This window comes from Notolepis coatsorum (assembly GCF_963971535.1).
Source record: "Notolepis coatsorum genome assembly, chromosome: 1".
NCBI classification, from domain to species: domain Eukaryota; kingdom Metazoa; phylum Chordata; class Actinopteri; order Aulopiformes; family Paralepididae; genus Notolepis; species Notolepis coatsorum.
The window spans coordinates 148,133,316-148,148,373 of record NC_140165.1 but is presented as its reverse complement, the minus strand read 5'-3'; the positions used below and the strand labels follow the sequence as shown (position 1 = coordinate 148,148,373).

The following is a 15,058-nucleotide window of genomic DNA, read 5'->3' as shown; positions in this document are numbered from 1 at the left end:
ATTTCTTTTGGGGACCCCACACTTAATATTTATCTTATATTTATCGCGTAATTTTTACTTGGAATTAAGGAATATCAAAATAAAAGCACACGTTGTTGAACTTGATCATGCATATTTATTAGAAAATGTTATTACACCACTATGTTGTCAATACACAAGGCATATTTAGCCAAAATATGTTGCTAGAATTTTTTTTTCTTTTTTACTTGCCAATGCGCGACCCCACCGTCACCTACCCACGACCCCACTTTGGGTCGCAACCCGTAGTTTGAGAACCACTGCACTAGAGGGTTTGATAGACTGCTCGCTCGTTCCAATAATTTGACTGGATGTCGTTGCTTTAGCTCCTGCCCCTTACTGGAACGACGGTGACACATAATTTTTTTTGGAGTACTATCAATTACTGTCTATATAATAAGAAATCTAAAATGTAGCCAAAAATCTGCATACGCCTATTGATCCTTTTTTTTTTGTATCCACTTTTTCTCCCATTTTCTATATTTTCTCCCATCCCAATTTCGTATCATCCAATTCAACCCTCCCCTGTCACGAACGCTGTTTCTTGCCTCCCACAAGCCGGCTGCAATGTGGACTAAGTCATACATAGCACAAGTCCCCTCCGGTACTTGAGGTAACAGCAGTCGCATCTTTTCACCTGCGCAGCTCGATCTCTCAGTGGCGAGGAGTAACGCGTGGGAGGCTCACGCTGCCCCCGACACTTCCTGATTCTACTGCGCAGGCGCATCAACCGACCTGTAGGAGTCGCTGTCCACAACGCCCGATCCCCACCCATCAGTTTCCCACCCCCTAATACGGCCAATGTGTATTAGTACGGACGACCAGCTAAACTGAAAGCAAATGTGGAGCGCTGGGCTCGAACAGGCAAGCCCAGCGTCTCCAGATTTCGTGGCGAGCGCCTTGCCCACTACGCCACGTAGCCGCCCTCCGCCTATTGATCCTTTTAAGTACAGCTACTTATGTTGCTGGCAATGTCTCTAAATGTGGAATGGATCTTGTGTGTGTGTTCCAGTGAGCAGAGGATCCTCCTCATCAACACCCTTCTGCAGAACACTCTGAAGGAGCTATGGACCATGATACACTTCCTCCTGCCAGGAATCACCAGACCCTTCTCTGACTTCCCTGTGAAGGCAGGCACAGACCAGAACCAGGACTATTGTCACAAACTGGTTATTCGCCTGCATAGGGTGAGTATAAACATGCTTGGCTGTGCAACAGTTAATGAAACGGATCCAGATTCAGCCAATCACCAACCATGAATCTGAATGTGGAAACACTTTATTTGCCAAATACAGTGACTGTACAGGGATTTCTCTAGGTTACAATGGTACAAATATACAACAAAAACGTACGTGGTACACTGACGGCGGGACCTTGCATACAGTGCACAGGGACAGCAAGACATATGATAGACTATACATATCTGTCTACATTTAGTACCATATAGCAACATCAATATTAAAATGACCATTGCATAGGAAATCCTTAAATGCAATACTCTCTCTCTTGTGTTGTAGATGATCCAGCCATTCATTCTGCGACGCTCCAAGCGAGATGTGGAGAAGCAGCTCCCTAAGAAATATGAGCACATCCTTAAGTGCCGCCTCTCCGGCAGGCAGAAGAGCCTGTACCAAGACATCCTCACGCAGCCAAGGTGAGATCCTCCTTTCAACAAGGACTTGATTAATTGTACTTTCATTAACCAAGGTTTTCCTTGGTTTTTAGAGAGGCTTTGATTGTAATATCTCCACCAGGATGGGCTTCACACTAGAATGGGGGTTTGAAGACACTCTAGAAGTGTTTCTAATATTTTTTACAAGGTAAAATAAAGCTTTGAGTTGCATCCTCTTGTGCCATTATAGTTCAATGAGTTCAACTGAATGCTTATTAGAAGGGTGGGAAAATGGCTGCTGTAAACCGGGCACGGATGGGAGTTGTGAAAATAAACAATAGAACCCATTCAGAACCTTAATGCAATGGGAAGAAACTATTGGATGTCACCCAGAGGTCTTATACAAGAGAATATTCATGTCAAGTTTATTTGTATAGCCCAGTATCACAATATATGTCTTTATAGTGTTAGAAATCTGTGTTTCAGCCTGGTCGTCGATCGTTATCAGCCTCTGTCCGTGCCATCTCTGCCGTCTGCGTTGTTTTTTCATCGAGGCAATCATTCGTAGGGGTGTGGAAATGTCTCGATTCTAAGATGCATTGCGATGCGGATGTGGACGATTCTGCATCGATGCATTGACGGAACATAATCTATTATTATAACCTACTAACATTCATGTGTTAAAAAATAATTCCGGTTTGCTATTTTAGTCGCAAATGTGAGTGAAACGCTCGCACTGTAGAGTCTTGACTTTAGGCACATTTACGCATATAACGTAGAACATTTGCACATATTGCTGCGGTCAAAAATGGTTCTGGACGTGGGGAGCCCCTATAAACACAGTATGTTTGTGTTAACGTGGGGAGCCCCTATAAACACAGTGTTTGTTAACTTGGGGAGCCCCTATAAACAGTGTTTGTTAACTTGGGGAGCCCCTATAAACATAGTATGTTTATGTTAACGTGGGGAGCCCCTATAAACACAGTATGTTTATGTTAACTTGGGGAGCCCCTATACATTTTTTTTTTTTTTTTTTTTTTTTTTTTTATATATATAAATCTTTCCCCCCCTCCTTTTTCCGATTTTTCTCCCATCCCACTGTTTTAGTCGTTATGCCAATTCCCAACCCCCTTCCTGGTTGTTGCGCACTCCCCTCTACTGTTGGTCCGGGAGGCCGGAGACTGTCGCATGTTTTCCTCCGACGCATGTGCAGCCAGCCGGCAGCCAGCCTGGCAGCGCAGATTCTCACCGGGAGAGTGTAACGTGTGGAAGGTCACACTACCTCCCTCCAGATCCTACCCTCGCTGTGCAGGCGCCCCGACCGAACTGTAGGGGTCGCTGTCCACAACGCCCAGGACCCACCCATCAGCTTTCCCACCCCTAACACTGCCAATTGTGTTAGTATGAACGACCAGCCAAGCTGATAGCAACGCCGAGAGCTGGATTCGAACCCAGCGTCTCCAGCGTTGATGGCGAGCGCCTTGCCCACTACACCACCTAGCCGCCCTAAAAAACAGTGTTAACGTGGGGAGCCCCTTATAAACACAGTATGTTAACTTGGGGAGCCCCTATAAACACAGTATGTTAACGTGGGGAGCCCCTATAAACACAGTGTTTATGTTAACTTGGGGAGCCCCTATAAAAACAGTGTTTATGTTAACATGGGGAGCCCCTTATAAACACAGTATGTTTAGTAACTTGGGGAGCCCCTATAAACACGGTATGTTTATGTTAACTTGGGGAGCCCCTATAAACACGGTATGTTTATGTTAACTTGGGGAGCCCCTATAAACGCAATGTTTATGTTAACACTTTCGCGGCCATTTGGATCCGTCTAATATCACTCTAAACGGCCAGCATTTCATAATAGACTTGCATAGTCCATGGGGCTGTTTGTAGAGCTAAATCTATACTTTATAGTATTGCTATCTGTCCATTCTCATTGTCAATTGACACCATAAACCGTCCCTTCAAAATGGCTTAAAGAAATAATTTTTTCATCAATACGTTCTCATTTTATAGCGTCTTGAATATAAGGGATTTGGTCTAGTATATTTCCTGGAAGGCGAGATACAGGCCGCTAAGCTAGTAACGTTATATCCAATGGCATTTCGGATATACAGAAGCTACAGTTAAAACTCAAACTGCATATGATCGGTATGATGGTCCACCATGAATGCATGAAAGGGGGGGGGGGGGGGGGCGGGGGACGTCGTTTCTGATTATTGATTACCAATAACCGCGTTAGCCTCAGTAGCCACATTTGCTGATCGGGTTGATGGCTATCATAACGCGGCCTGATCAGCATGTAATTTACGTGAAAAAGATCTTACCGTGGGCCGGTTGGATCCCCCAAAGGATTTCCCAGTTATCGATCGCCATCTGGTAGATCGATATGTCCATTGGCTGATCATATATTCCTTTACTGCACACTGAAATCCGCGTCCCAAAACGTATTCCGTGCTACAGGCTATAGGCATAGCTTCATGTTAGCAGAAGACTACATTGGAGATCCAGAAAAAACAAGACAACTTCTGCCACAGGGAACACTGCATTATTGAGATAGCGCTCCTAAGAGGATCTGGCCGGTAATGCCCTTTTTCGAATTCAAATAGTAGAGTACTTCTGCAGTGCTGCTCGGTGACATCGAGTAGGTTATTACAATGGAATAAAAGCCAAAACAACCTTGCCAAGGACATGTCCGTGGTTGGTCCTCAATCGTTGGATTCGAAACACGGACATCTCCGTGGCCGGGCGCCATTGTGTTAACAGCCCCTATAAACACAGTATGTTTATGTTACCGTGGGAATTCCTGTGCTTTGAGCTCCTGATTCCTGGCCATCTTTGTTTTGGGGTATTTGTCATCATTGTATCCTCTCGGTAACTGTCTCCCCTCAGAGCCCAGGAAGCACTGAAGACGGGCCATTTTGTCAGCGTGCTGCAGGTCCTGATGCAGCTCCAGCGGGTGTGTAACCACCCGGACCTGGTGGCACGCCGAGAGACGGGCAGTTCCTACGTCAGCTCTTCTCTGCAGTACAACACCCCGTCTCTAGTGCTGGGAGCCCTGCAGAATGACCAGTGGAAGGTACATAAAAAAGAAAAAAAAAAAAAAAAAGCTAAACTCATGTAGAACTAGATGACAAAAGAGTCACTAGTCTGTACTAAATGGTTTCATCCCGTGCTTCTGTTTTTTTTTTTTTTTTTTTTTTACTTAGACACTTAGACATACAACATTTAGACAACACTTTAAACAACATCAAACATATAACCGTACAATGACATGTAGGGATGGGTACCTTTCACATTTGAACCGGTACCGGTACCTGTGAATCGATACCGGTACCCAACGGTACCTTTTTTCGGTAGCAATGACAAGCCGAAAACTGTCGAAATTTAATTTACCTACCTCAGTCGTAAAAAAAAATCCAAACTTCAAATAACTACAATTTCGACAGTTTTCGGCTTGTCATTGCTCCGACTGCTTTGTTGTTGAATCAAGTCAAATCCTAGGTAAGCATATATTGTGCGTGTGAACGTTGACATGAAAAGAAAAAATTTATAAAAAAAAAAAAAAAAAAAAAAAAAGTAAAATTTTTTTTTTTTTTTTTTTTTTTTTTTCTTCTCACTTGATTCGATACTCGGTAGTACCGACGTGTTTCGGTTCGGTACCTCAAAAGTAACGAATTCGGTACCCATCCCTAATGACATGGGTCCCTTGAATCCCTATGCTAAGGCTGTGTTCAGCAGCCCAGACCCCCATAAGAGGGACCCCCCCTCCCGCCATCCACCCCGAGAGATAGGACTCCCCCATATCCCAGGACCGCTATACACGGAGCCGGGCCCCAGCGACACGGGTCCCTTGAATTGATTGGGCCAGGCCCAGTAGAGGAGAGTGCAGGGGGCTCCCCCCCCACCGAGCCAAGCCCGTTACCTCCCATGTCACAAATAACCCCACCCCCCGCACATCGACCCCACAACACACAAGACCCCACCACGACCCCGCAACACGCAAGGCCCCTCTCTTCCGGGTCGATCTTTCGGTTCTGGTCCACCTGCGTGCCCTCTCCATCCTCTGCGTCAGCGTAGGCCTCTCTCCTTCCCCTCCCGGCACCTTCCATCCTCTCCGCCCCGTGTCCCTCACCGCCTCCTGCACGTTGTTGGGACCTGGTTCCTTTCTTTTTCTGAATTTTCTTTATTTCTACATAGCTCCGACGCTTCATTGCCACCTCCATTGGATTTTTCAGTGTTACATTGTATGCTCCGCATTGCTCCTAATCCAATCTGCGTGGTGGCCTGGTTAGCCTCTGTTAGCTTGTAAACTAGTTTGTATGTTAGCCTGTAGCTTCTCTGCACTGACATTTAGCGTCCCGCTAGCTTGTTCTACCTGTTGCATCATTGCCTCGTGTTGAGTCTTTTCCATCAGTGTATTTACTTCATCTGGAGTTGCTTTTCTTTCATTTATCCTCGTGTTCATTCTTCCTTCTGTCTTTTGTCCTCGAATCTTCATTTTTTTATTGTTTTACTTGACCGGGAGCTCTTTCATGTGGCTGCTCACCAGAACGTCGCAAAACCGGAAGTCCTGTGCTTTTGTTTTTACCTGCAGTTTTGATACCTTGTTGTGTTTTAAGGTTTGAATTAAATAGCTAGTTTTAGCCACGTGTAGAGACATTTTAATCTGATGCCGTGTTCCTCTGTCTTGGGCTTCAACGTCTTCCTCCTCTCAGACGGCAGACCTGTCCATATTTGACCTGATCCAAAATGAGAACAGACTGACTCGCTATCAGACCGAGGAGGCGCTTCCCAAGCTGAAGTTGACCCGGCAGCTCATAGAGGAGATCCACGGCGCTCCAGATCCACCACCTCGACCCAAGCTGTGCAAAATCAAACCTATGAGGTCTGTACTGGTTTAACTTTTTGGAAACCTCAACTTGTAACAACAAGGATATCACTTCTCATATGGACATTATGATTATGTTAGCACTGGGCTCTTTGCCCCTTTGTAAGGGTGACTTGAAACATAACATGGATGTTATTATTTGTGTTACAACCAAGCATATATGACTTGCCCTAAGGCCTCAACAGTCACAGGAAATATAGCTCGTTTTCCCGGTAGGCCTTGGTTGTAAACACGTTTTACCAAAAATAACAATATTTATTTAATAACTACTCTAAAGGACAAACGTGGAGAGCTGGGTGCTCCAGCCTCCATGGTTTAGGATACAACAAAAGCAATAGTTTACAAGCAGCAAAAAAGGACAAGAGCAAATGGTCCAAAAATGGTGAGAGCACACACACAGCAGTGACGAACTCCTGGTCTGCTTAAAGGAAAACAACATTTTGGGAAATTAGCTTATTTGCCATCTACCCTGGAGTTAGACAAGAATATACATACCTTTTTCTTCTCTGTGCATGCAGTAGGAGTAGGAAGACGTTGGGAACTAGGCTAATGGAGGAACCTACTTCCAGTGACTGACTCTAAGCTAGGCTAGCCCCTTTCGTGACTTTCGGTTTGCAAGCCTGGGGCTTTTGTGACCGCAGTCACTTATTTATCCGCGGCCACCACTTCAGAAAATATCAACCAAGCGTGAATGTGTGGATCACGTTGTGCCAAAAATATATCAGATATGAATTTCAAAGATACCCAGCGTACAATATGGGTTTAACACAGCTTTACGGTGGGGTCTGGAAGCTCGGAGTTGCTAATAAACAGTTTAAAACATTGTTACTCGACGAGTGGTATTTACAGACCGAACGTCCATCTCCGCCGTTGGTGTCACAGCGCATGCGCACCAGGCAGCCTAATAGCGGCACCAGTTGCTGTTTGCTTTCCGTAGCTCAGGTTCTGGATTAGCCCCTTTCGTGACTTTCGGTTTGCGCATGCGCTGTGACACCAACGGCGGAGATGGACGTTCGGTCTGTAAATACCACTCGTCGAGTAACAATGTTTTAAACTGTTTATTAGCAACTCCGAGCTTCCAGACCCCACCGTAAAGCTGTGTTAAACCCATATTGTACGCTGGGTATCATTGAAATTCATATCTGATATTTTTTGGCACAACGTGATCCACACATTCACGCTTGGTTGATATTTTCTGAAGTGGTGGCCGCGGATAAATAAGTGACTGCGGTCACAAAAGCCCCAGGCTTGCAAACCGAAAGTCACGAAAGGGGCTAAAGCTAGGCTAACTGTGCGCGTCTTCCTACTCCTACTGCATGCACAGAGAAGACAAATGTATGTATCTTAACACTCCAACATTTTGGGAACCCTGGAGTTAGACAAGAAGATGCATACCTTTTTCTTCTTTGTGCATGCAGTAAGAGTAGGAAGATGTTGGGAACTAGGCTAATGGAGGAACCTACTTCCAGTGACTGATGCTAAGCTAGGCTAACAGTGCGTGTCTTCCTACTCTTACTGCATGCACAGAGAAGAAAAAGGTATGTATCTTCTTGTCTAACTCCAGGGTAGATGCCAAATAAGCTAATTTCCCAAAATGTTGGAGTTTTCCTTTTTAATAGGGCGTGGAGCCTCGTCACCACACCTGTGTTCAATTACATGAAAGCAACCATGTTAATTACAAGAAAGAACAGTGTCAATCACAACTCACCACTTAGTGACACCACACTCAAACCACAATGTGAATGTATCACCAAAAAACCGTAAGTAGACCCTCCACCATGTGAGAAAGTACACATAACAATTTGTAACATGTATATTGTGACATTGCTGAGTTGACTCTCGTTTTGGCTGCCTGCCAGGTTGTTCCAGCCGGTGCAGTACGGCACAAAGCCAGAAGGTCGTCTGCTTACCATCACCAGTACTGCAGGCCAGCGCCCTGCCACTACAACCGTGGCTACTGTCACGGCCAACCAGCCGACTCAGACCAGGGGCAAGTCCCCAGTCACCACGACTACAAGCACTTCTCAGGGTACGACCTCACCACACCTCGCCCCCTTCCACACACAACACAAGTGATACTAGACACATGGCTATATGGGGAGTTATGCTGCTCCTGAACACTTTCAGTGCCAGCAGGGGGCGCATGATTTAGTGCTTGAATGCCCACCATCCACTTCAATGTTAGCGTTAATAACGCCTAATCTATGTTTTAAATTATGGCTATGTGTCTAATCTGCCCGTCGCTTATCAATGACTCGTTTTCCAGTCAACATTGTCGAAGCGGATTGTTTTTTTTATCTGTTCATTTTAGTTTTATAGCATTTTGAAAAGCCCTCGTTTTCAAGGAAAATATAAATATTCCATGATAATCGCCCTTTACTGGAATATTCTAGAACGTTGTCATTTTTCGGCCTATTTATCGTTTTCAAATAAACGCTAGATTATCGATAGTATATGTGTACGTATGCACGCTATATAGGCGATCTGAAAAATCGATTCTCTGATTTCCTCAAAGCCATCGCCCACACACACACATATAGGGCGAACGCTGAGATCTCAGCAAATACAACTCTGATTATCCCAAGACTTGTAAAATAGATTCCTTACCTCAGATCAGATGTTCTCCAAAAAGATCATTCCAATTCCTGATCGCCATTCCAAAAATCGATCGCTTTTATTGATCCAACGCTACATACTGTAAACACATATTCCACGCTGTTCTGATGGTCCACAATGAATCCGATCGGCTCGGGTTACATGCCTGAGAAGTAAAATGTGGATTCCGGATTTTTCTTTTCTCATCCATTTTCATTGAGTCCATTCCAAAAGGGTGCATTACCATCTGGGAGACGATAGGGGGTGGTTTTTTTCACATCTGAGCTCCTGATGGGGCTGGTTTACCAACGGGAGACTCGGTTGATGAGATATGAATTCAGATCGCTAATAAAAAAATAACACGCTAATTGTCGTGGTGGGCATTCAGGCGTCGGGCTGATAACGCGTGTTATCACGTGGTGGGCACTGAAAGTGTTAAAGTGGAAATGTTGGTGGTGTATAATATTGTGTCGCACGAGTGGGATGAGTGGATTTCCTCACATGATTGATCATATCATGCAGACACAATGCACACCAGGGCTCCAGACTAGCCACTAGGACATCTTTAGTAGCACCGGCACAACGTTGAGTAGCACTACTTAAATCAACATTCAGCACAACACATTTGTATTTTTAACATTTCATAATTTCCTTTTCTTATAATAATAATAATAACTTTATTTGTATAGCACTTTTCATACAGAGGTTGCAGTTCAAAGTGCTTATGTTTTATGTATTGTATTGAAAAATACATATAAGACTTTTCTTTCTTTGCAACATCTCAGCCACGTATATTGTGTATGAGCCATTCCTGTGATGAGCCATTACTGTGGGAAAGAGTCTTCACTTTCTTCACAGGATCACCTGCTGCTGATCTAGATTGATACTTTTAGGACTACTGTCTCAGGTCTCTAGCACAGAAGGACCCGAATGAATAGTATGAAGGAGCATGCTGAATTGGTCCAGATAGGCGTTTGTGATGAGAGCCTTATGTTGGCTCTCTCTCTCCCCCCCTCCCTCTCTCTCTCTCCCTCTCTGTACAATTTAGAAATGAAGGTGATGAATTTAACAAGGACCATCACTAAATGGTCACATTCTGGAGCCCTGCATACAGTACAAAAATGTCTGTGTGTCATGAATATAGCATGTTTAATCAATCCCGTAATTCATAAGGGTTCAGTAGTGCGGTGCCATAGTCAATTGGCAAGTGACAACGTTTTGTTTCCACATCTTTCCCTGTTCTTATTTTGATAGGAAAATTGCTTTTTCTTCTTTTTTTGTGATATCTGTGGTACCTTTTTGATCCTTATCCTTGATCCGATATTCACTAAAATAGCTGCATCGGGTATCGGTGACATTTTTTATTTAATTTTATTTATAATATAATAATAAATCAAATAAGAAATAACAATTCAGTACATTTATATCTGTTAATTTGTTACATTTAGTTTCACTAAGTTAGGAAAGTAATATTTTAAGTTAAACCTGATGTTGCCTTGCACAAAAGAATGATCCCAGTCTGTCTAATTAACAGTTTATTAATTGAACAATGGGTATTTACATTACATTTGCATTTAGTCATTTAGCTGACTCTTTTATCCAAAGCGACTTACAAGTTCTGTACGACAAGTCATCAGGAAGGGCACAACTCAGCTGAGTAACAATGTTGGTTACAATGTTGGTGCTACAGTGTAGGTTAGTATATTAGGACAAGTGCATGACAGAACGGTTACAGTTAGTGTTCGATTATTTTTCAATTTTTTTTTATCTATAACAAAACCAAAAACTATCGGTATCGGCCGATATGGCTCATAGAAGATCGGTATCGGTGGCAAAAACGTGATCGGGGCATCCCTAGAACTAACACAAATTTGCATATACCGGTAGACTGTTTCAGCTTGATAACAAAATCAAACTACAGTTGGTTTCCTGCCAGCTATTGATATTAGCTGTTCCATAGCAATGCAATTCCACTGAAACAGTCTATATACCATAGATATAGAATAATGATGTATTTTTGTGTTTATTATTCTATTTCTATTGTAATATACAGAAACGGCTAACTGATATCATTCTGGAATATTGCTATCTTCAGCTAATGACCATGGCTAACCAGGTCATTTATTTTAGAACAAGCTTTACTTTCCTAAAAAGACTGACTGGCTAAGCAGAGGGGAATGTGTCCTGATCATTTCCATAAAGTAAAACTTTTCTGGACTTTCTGGCCATCAAAATTTGGCGGAGACAAATGTTGCGCTCCCCTCTCGGTCAGTCTGACCATAATATGATCTTTTTAATCCCTCAGTACCATCAACAGTTAAAGACTATTAAAAGGACTGTCCGGCCTGTGAGGCAGTGGTCGACTGAGGCTGCTGATATGCTCAGCGACTGTCTGGAGCTCACTGACTGGTCTGTTTTTAGTGAAGCATGTGATGATTTGGATGAATACACTGACACAATATCCTCATACATCAACTTCTCGGAAGACAGGTGTATCCCATCAAAGATGATGACTACCGTATCTATGGCAATAATAAGCCATGGTTTAATAAAGAGGTTAAAAGTCTCTGGGTTAAGAAGAATCAGGCTTTCAAAAGTGGAGATGCAGATCTCTATAAAATTGCCAGGTATGAATTTGAACGAAGTGTGAAAACAGCTAAGGCTAAGTACAGAGACAGTCCTGAGGACAAATTGAAAGCTGGGGATGCAAAAGGGGTTTGGCAGGGTCTACATATGATTACTGGGTACAAGAATAAACAGTCAGCTCAGAATGGGGACCCCCTACTCCCTGACAAGCTCAATGAATTTTATTGCAGATTTGATGTGCACTCAGGTGATCAACCCAGGGTAGTCCTGTAACCCCCCCCCCCCTTTGTAGTCGAGGAACACCAAGTCAGAGCCTTACTCCGCAAACAAAATGTTAGGAAGGCCGCAGGGCCAGACAATGTGTCTACTTTTACCCTGAAAAATGGTGCTGACCAACTCGCTACTGTTTTTACAGATCTTTTTAATTGGTCTCTCAGCACACTTAAAGTCCCGGCATGCTATAAATCTGCCATAGTCATACCTGTGCCCAAGAAATCTAGCGCTGCTTGTCTGAATGATTACAGGCCCGTCGCTCTGACCTCTGTCATTATGAAGGTGTTTGAGCGGCTTGTCTGTGATCATTTATCTAGTATTGTTAAATTAGACATGTATCAGTTTGCTTATCAGCCCAACAGGTCTGTAGGGGATGCTGTATCTATGTGTTTACACACCATCCTGCAGCACCTGGAGGCCTCTGCCACTTATGTACGAATTTTGTTTATTGATTTTAGTTCAGCGTTTAACACGATTGTGCCTTTTAAATTACGGTATTTGAAAAACTTAAATTGCTTGGAATTGATGAGTCTCTGTGCTATTTTATTCTAGATTTTCTCTCAGACAGAGAACAAGTGGTTAAAGTAGGTAATTTGTTCTCTAGTTCCAGGACCTTGAACACCGGGGCCCCCCAGGGCTGTGTCCTCTCTCCTCTGCTCTACTGTCTATACACTAATGACTGTACCTCCCACTCTGATTCTGTCCGATTTTTTTAATATGCGGATGACACAACAGTAGTGGGACTAATTAAGAATGGGGATGAATCGGCCTATAGAGCTGAAGTTGATAGCTTTGCTGTATGGTGCAAGGAGAACGACCTGCTTTTGAACATCTCTAAGACAAAGGAAATTATAGTTGACTTCCGGCGCAGGGAGGCAGTCCACCCTCCTCTGTACATAAACGGCCAGCAGGTGGAGAGGGTGGACAGTTTCAAATTCCTCGGCATCACCATATGTGATAATTTAAAATGGGAAGTTAACACCAGCCTCATAATTAGCAAAGCCCACCAGAGGCTCCACTCCCTGCGCCAGCTTAAAAAGTTTGGTGTGTCCAGGGAGGCGATGCTCAGTTTTTATAGAGCCACTGTAGAGAGTGTCCTTACCTTCTCAATGACTGTGTGGTACGGAAACACCACCGTCCATGATAGGGGACATTTAGAACGAACTGTACGCACAGCGTCAAAAATCATCGGCTGTGAGCTCCCCTCTGTGGCCTCCATTTATGCCACACAAATCCGGCGGAAAGGGGAAAAGGTGATCAGGGACCCTTCTCACCCTGCTTACGACCTCTTTAACCCCCTTCCCTCTGGCAGAAGACTCCAAAGTCTCGGGTGCAGGACATCCCGTTTTAAAAACGGTACATATCCCGAGGCTGTCCGTCACCTGAACTCGAGTACAAATGTACAGGCACTTTGCACAACAAGGGCTAGCACCAGCCAACATGCACTTTAAGGCAATATGCACTTTAAAACTGGAACACTGAGCAATTTATTTTAGGTACTGTAGCATTTTTTCTTTTTAATTGTTTGTGTAAAACTTTATTGTGGGGATTGTACTCTTGTGTTTTTATATTGTATTCTTGTGTTTTTATATTGTACTCTTGTGTTTTTATATTGTACTCTTGTGTTTTTATATTGTATTCTTGTGTTTTTATATTGTATGTTTTTAACATTGTCTGTACTGTACGTGGCACCAAGACAAATCCCAATCAACGGTGTTGAAATGGCAATAAAGTTTCTATCTATCGATCTGTCATCAGTCCTGTCCAACAACTTGTTGAAATATAATTTTTTTAATACTTTCAATGGATCAATTTGGCCGCTCCCTAATTGTTTTAGATTCAACCCAGATATACATCAAGTTCAACCCAAAGTATAGGCTGTATTGGTATCCTATAAGTTTGAAGCCTGTCAGCTTCTGAAATAGAGAAAAACACTGGGTGCCCACAGGTCCTGGGAAACTCAAGTAAAAAAGAAAATAAGAAGGTGAATAAAATTGGTGCAGATGATTAGACTGAGTAATAATCGGTCCTAACAGATAGTCCCATGGCAAATTCCCTTGTACTTTACAGCGGTTGGAGTGGCTACTCCGAGAGTTCAGACTACCGCTCCTGTCAGCAGCAGCAGCAGCAGCAGCATCAGCAGCAGCAACAACACCACTGTTACCTCCTCTGGGAGCAGCAGCCTGGGGCAGCATGTGGTGGGGGCTGCCCCTGTGGCCCTGGGCCAGACCCTGGCTGGGGCAGTGGTGGGCTCAGTAGCCCAACTCGGCCAGCCTGGCATGGCACAGGTCCCCAGGCCAGCTCTAGCCCCCAGCCATGCCATCCAGCCCAGCTTACTGGTCCCCAGGCCTGCGCTAGCCCCCAGCCATGCCATCCAGCCCAGCTTACTGTCCCAGAGGCTGGTTCTTACATCCCAGGCCCAGGCACGGTTGCCTAGTAAGTGGCCTCCTCCCCGTCAACGTCTCCCCCTCCACTTCTGGCACAACAGAATGGGCTGCTCTGAGACGAGGTCTTTCCCTGGGACACTGCTGATATGTGTTGTCCAGGCTTTTTTTTTCTTCTTTTTTCTCCTTTTTTCTTTAAGACATAGTTTTGTAAGTTCACAAGCTGTTAATTGGAATTCGATTAGATAAATGAGGGTGGGAAGGCTTATTTGGTGATATTCTATCATGTACCATTATTATCATTTTAAATGATGCATCTACAGCTGTGAAGCTGCAGTATTGGTCGAGAAATACTTTGGATTTCTCATTTTAATGCAGCCAAGACTCTACCGTAGATAAGAAATGATCCAAGTGACTGACAACCAGCCAACCAAACAAACAAACAACCAACCAAACGGATAGGCGCTTTTAACTGTAGCCATATCAGCAGCATCTCCACAGCCTCACCATGCCTCAGTCTCTCTTGAAACCTGCATGTCCACAACGGAAGCCTGCTTTTATACACCACACACGACACAATTTTAACCCAATTATATCCCCTTCCCTCCCCTTAAATACTGGTATTGATTTTTATTTTCTCCTCCCCATTTCACTAATATTCTTTTGTCTCTTGCTTCAGCCCAGATGCAGGAA

The 15,058-nt window shown here is 43.9% G+C and overlaps 1 protein-coding gene across 7 annotated transcripts in view; it reads left to right on the top strand.

Annotated features, from left to right (window-relative positions):
- The window catches only part of ep400 (E1A binding protein p400), a 92,859-nt gene that overhangs the window by 27,239 nt on the left and 50,562 nt on the right, over window positions 1–15,058 (top strand). For 4 of the 7 annotated variants that reach the window (XM_084331059.1, XM_084331058.1, XM_084331056.1 and 1 more), the window contains exons 18-23: window positions 1,031–1,205; window positions 1,536–1,672; window positions 4,529–4,715; window positions 6,355–6,524; window positions 8,387–8,556; window positions 14,052–14,417. In XM_084331059.1, coding sequence (XP_084187185.1) covers window positions 1,031–1,205; window positions 1,536–1,672; window positions 4,529–4,715; window positions 6,355–6,524; window positions 8,387–8,556; window positions 14,052–14,417 — 1,205 coding nt within the window. The remainder of the gene's footprint in view (window positions 1–1,030; window positions 1,206–1,535; window positions 1,673–4,528; window positions 4,716–6,354; window positions 6,525–8,386; window positions 8,557–14,051; window positions 14,418–15,058) is intronic. The other 3 variants (XM_084331062.1, XM_084331061.1, XM_084331060.1) reach the window with 1 other exon arrangement.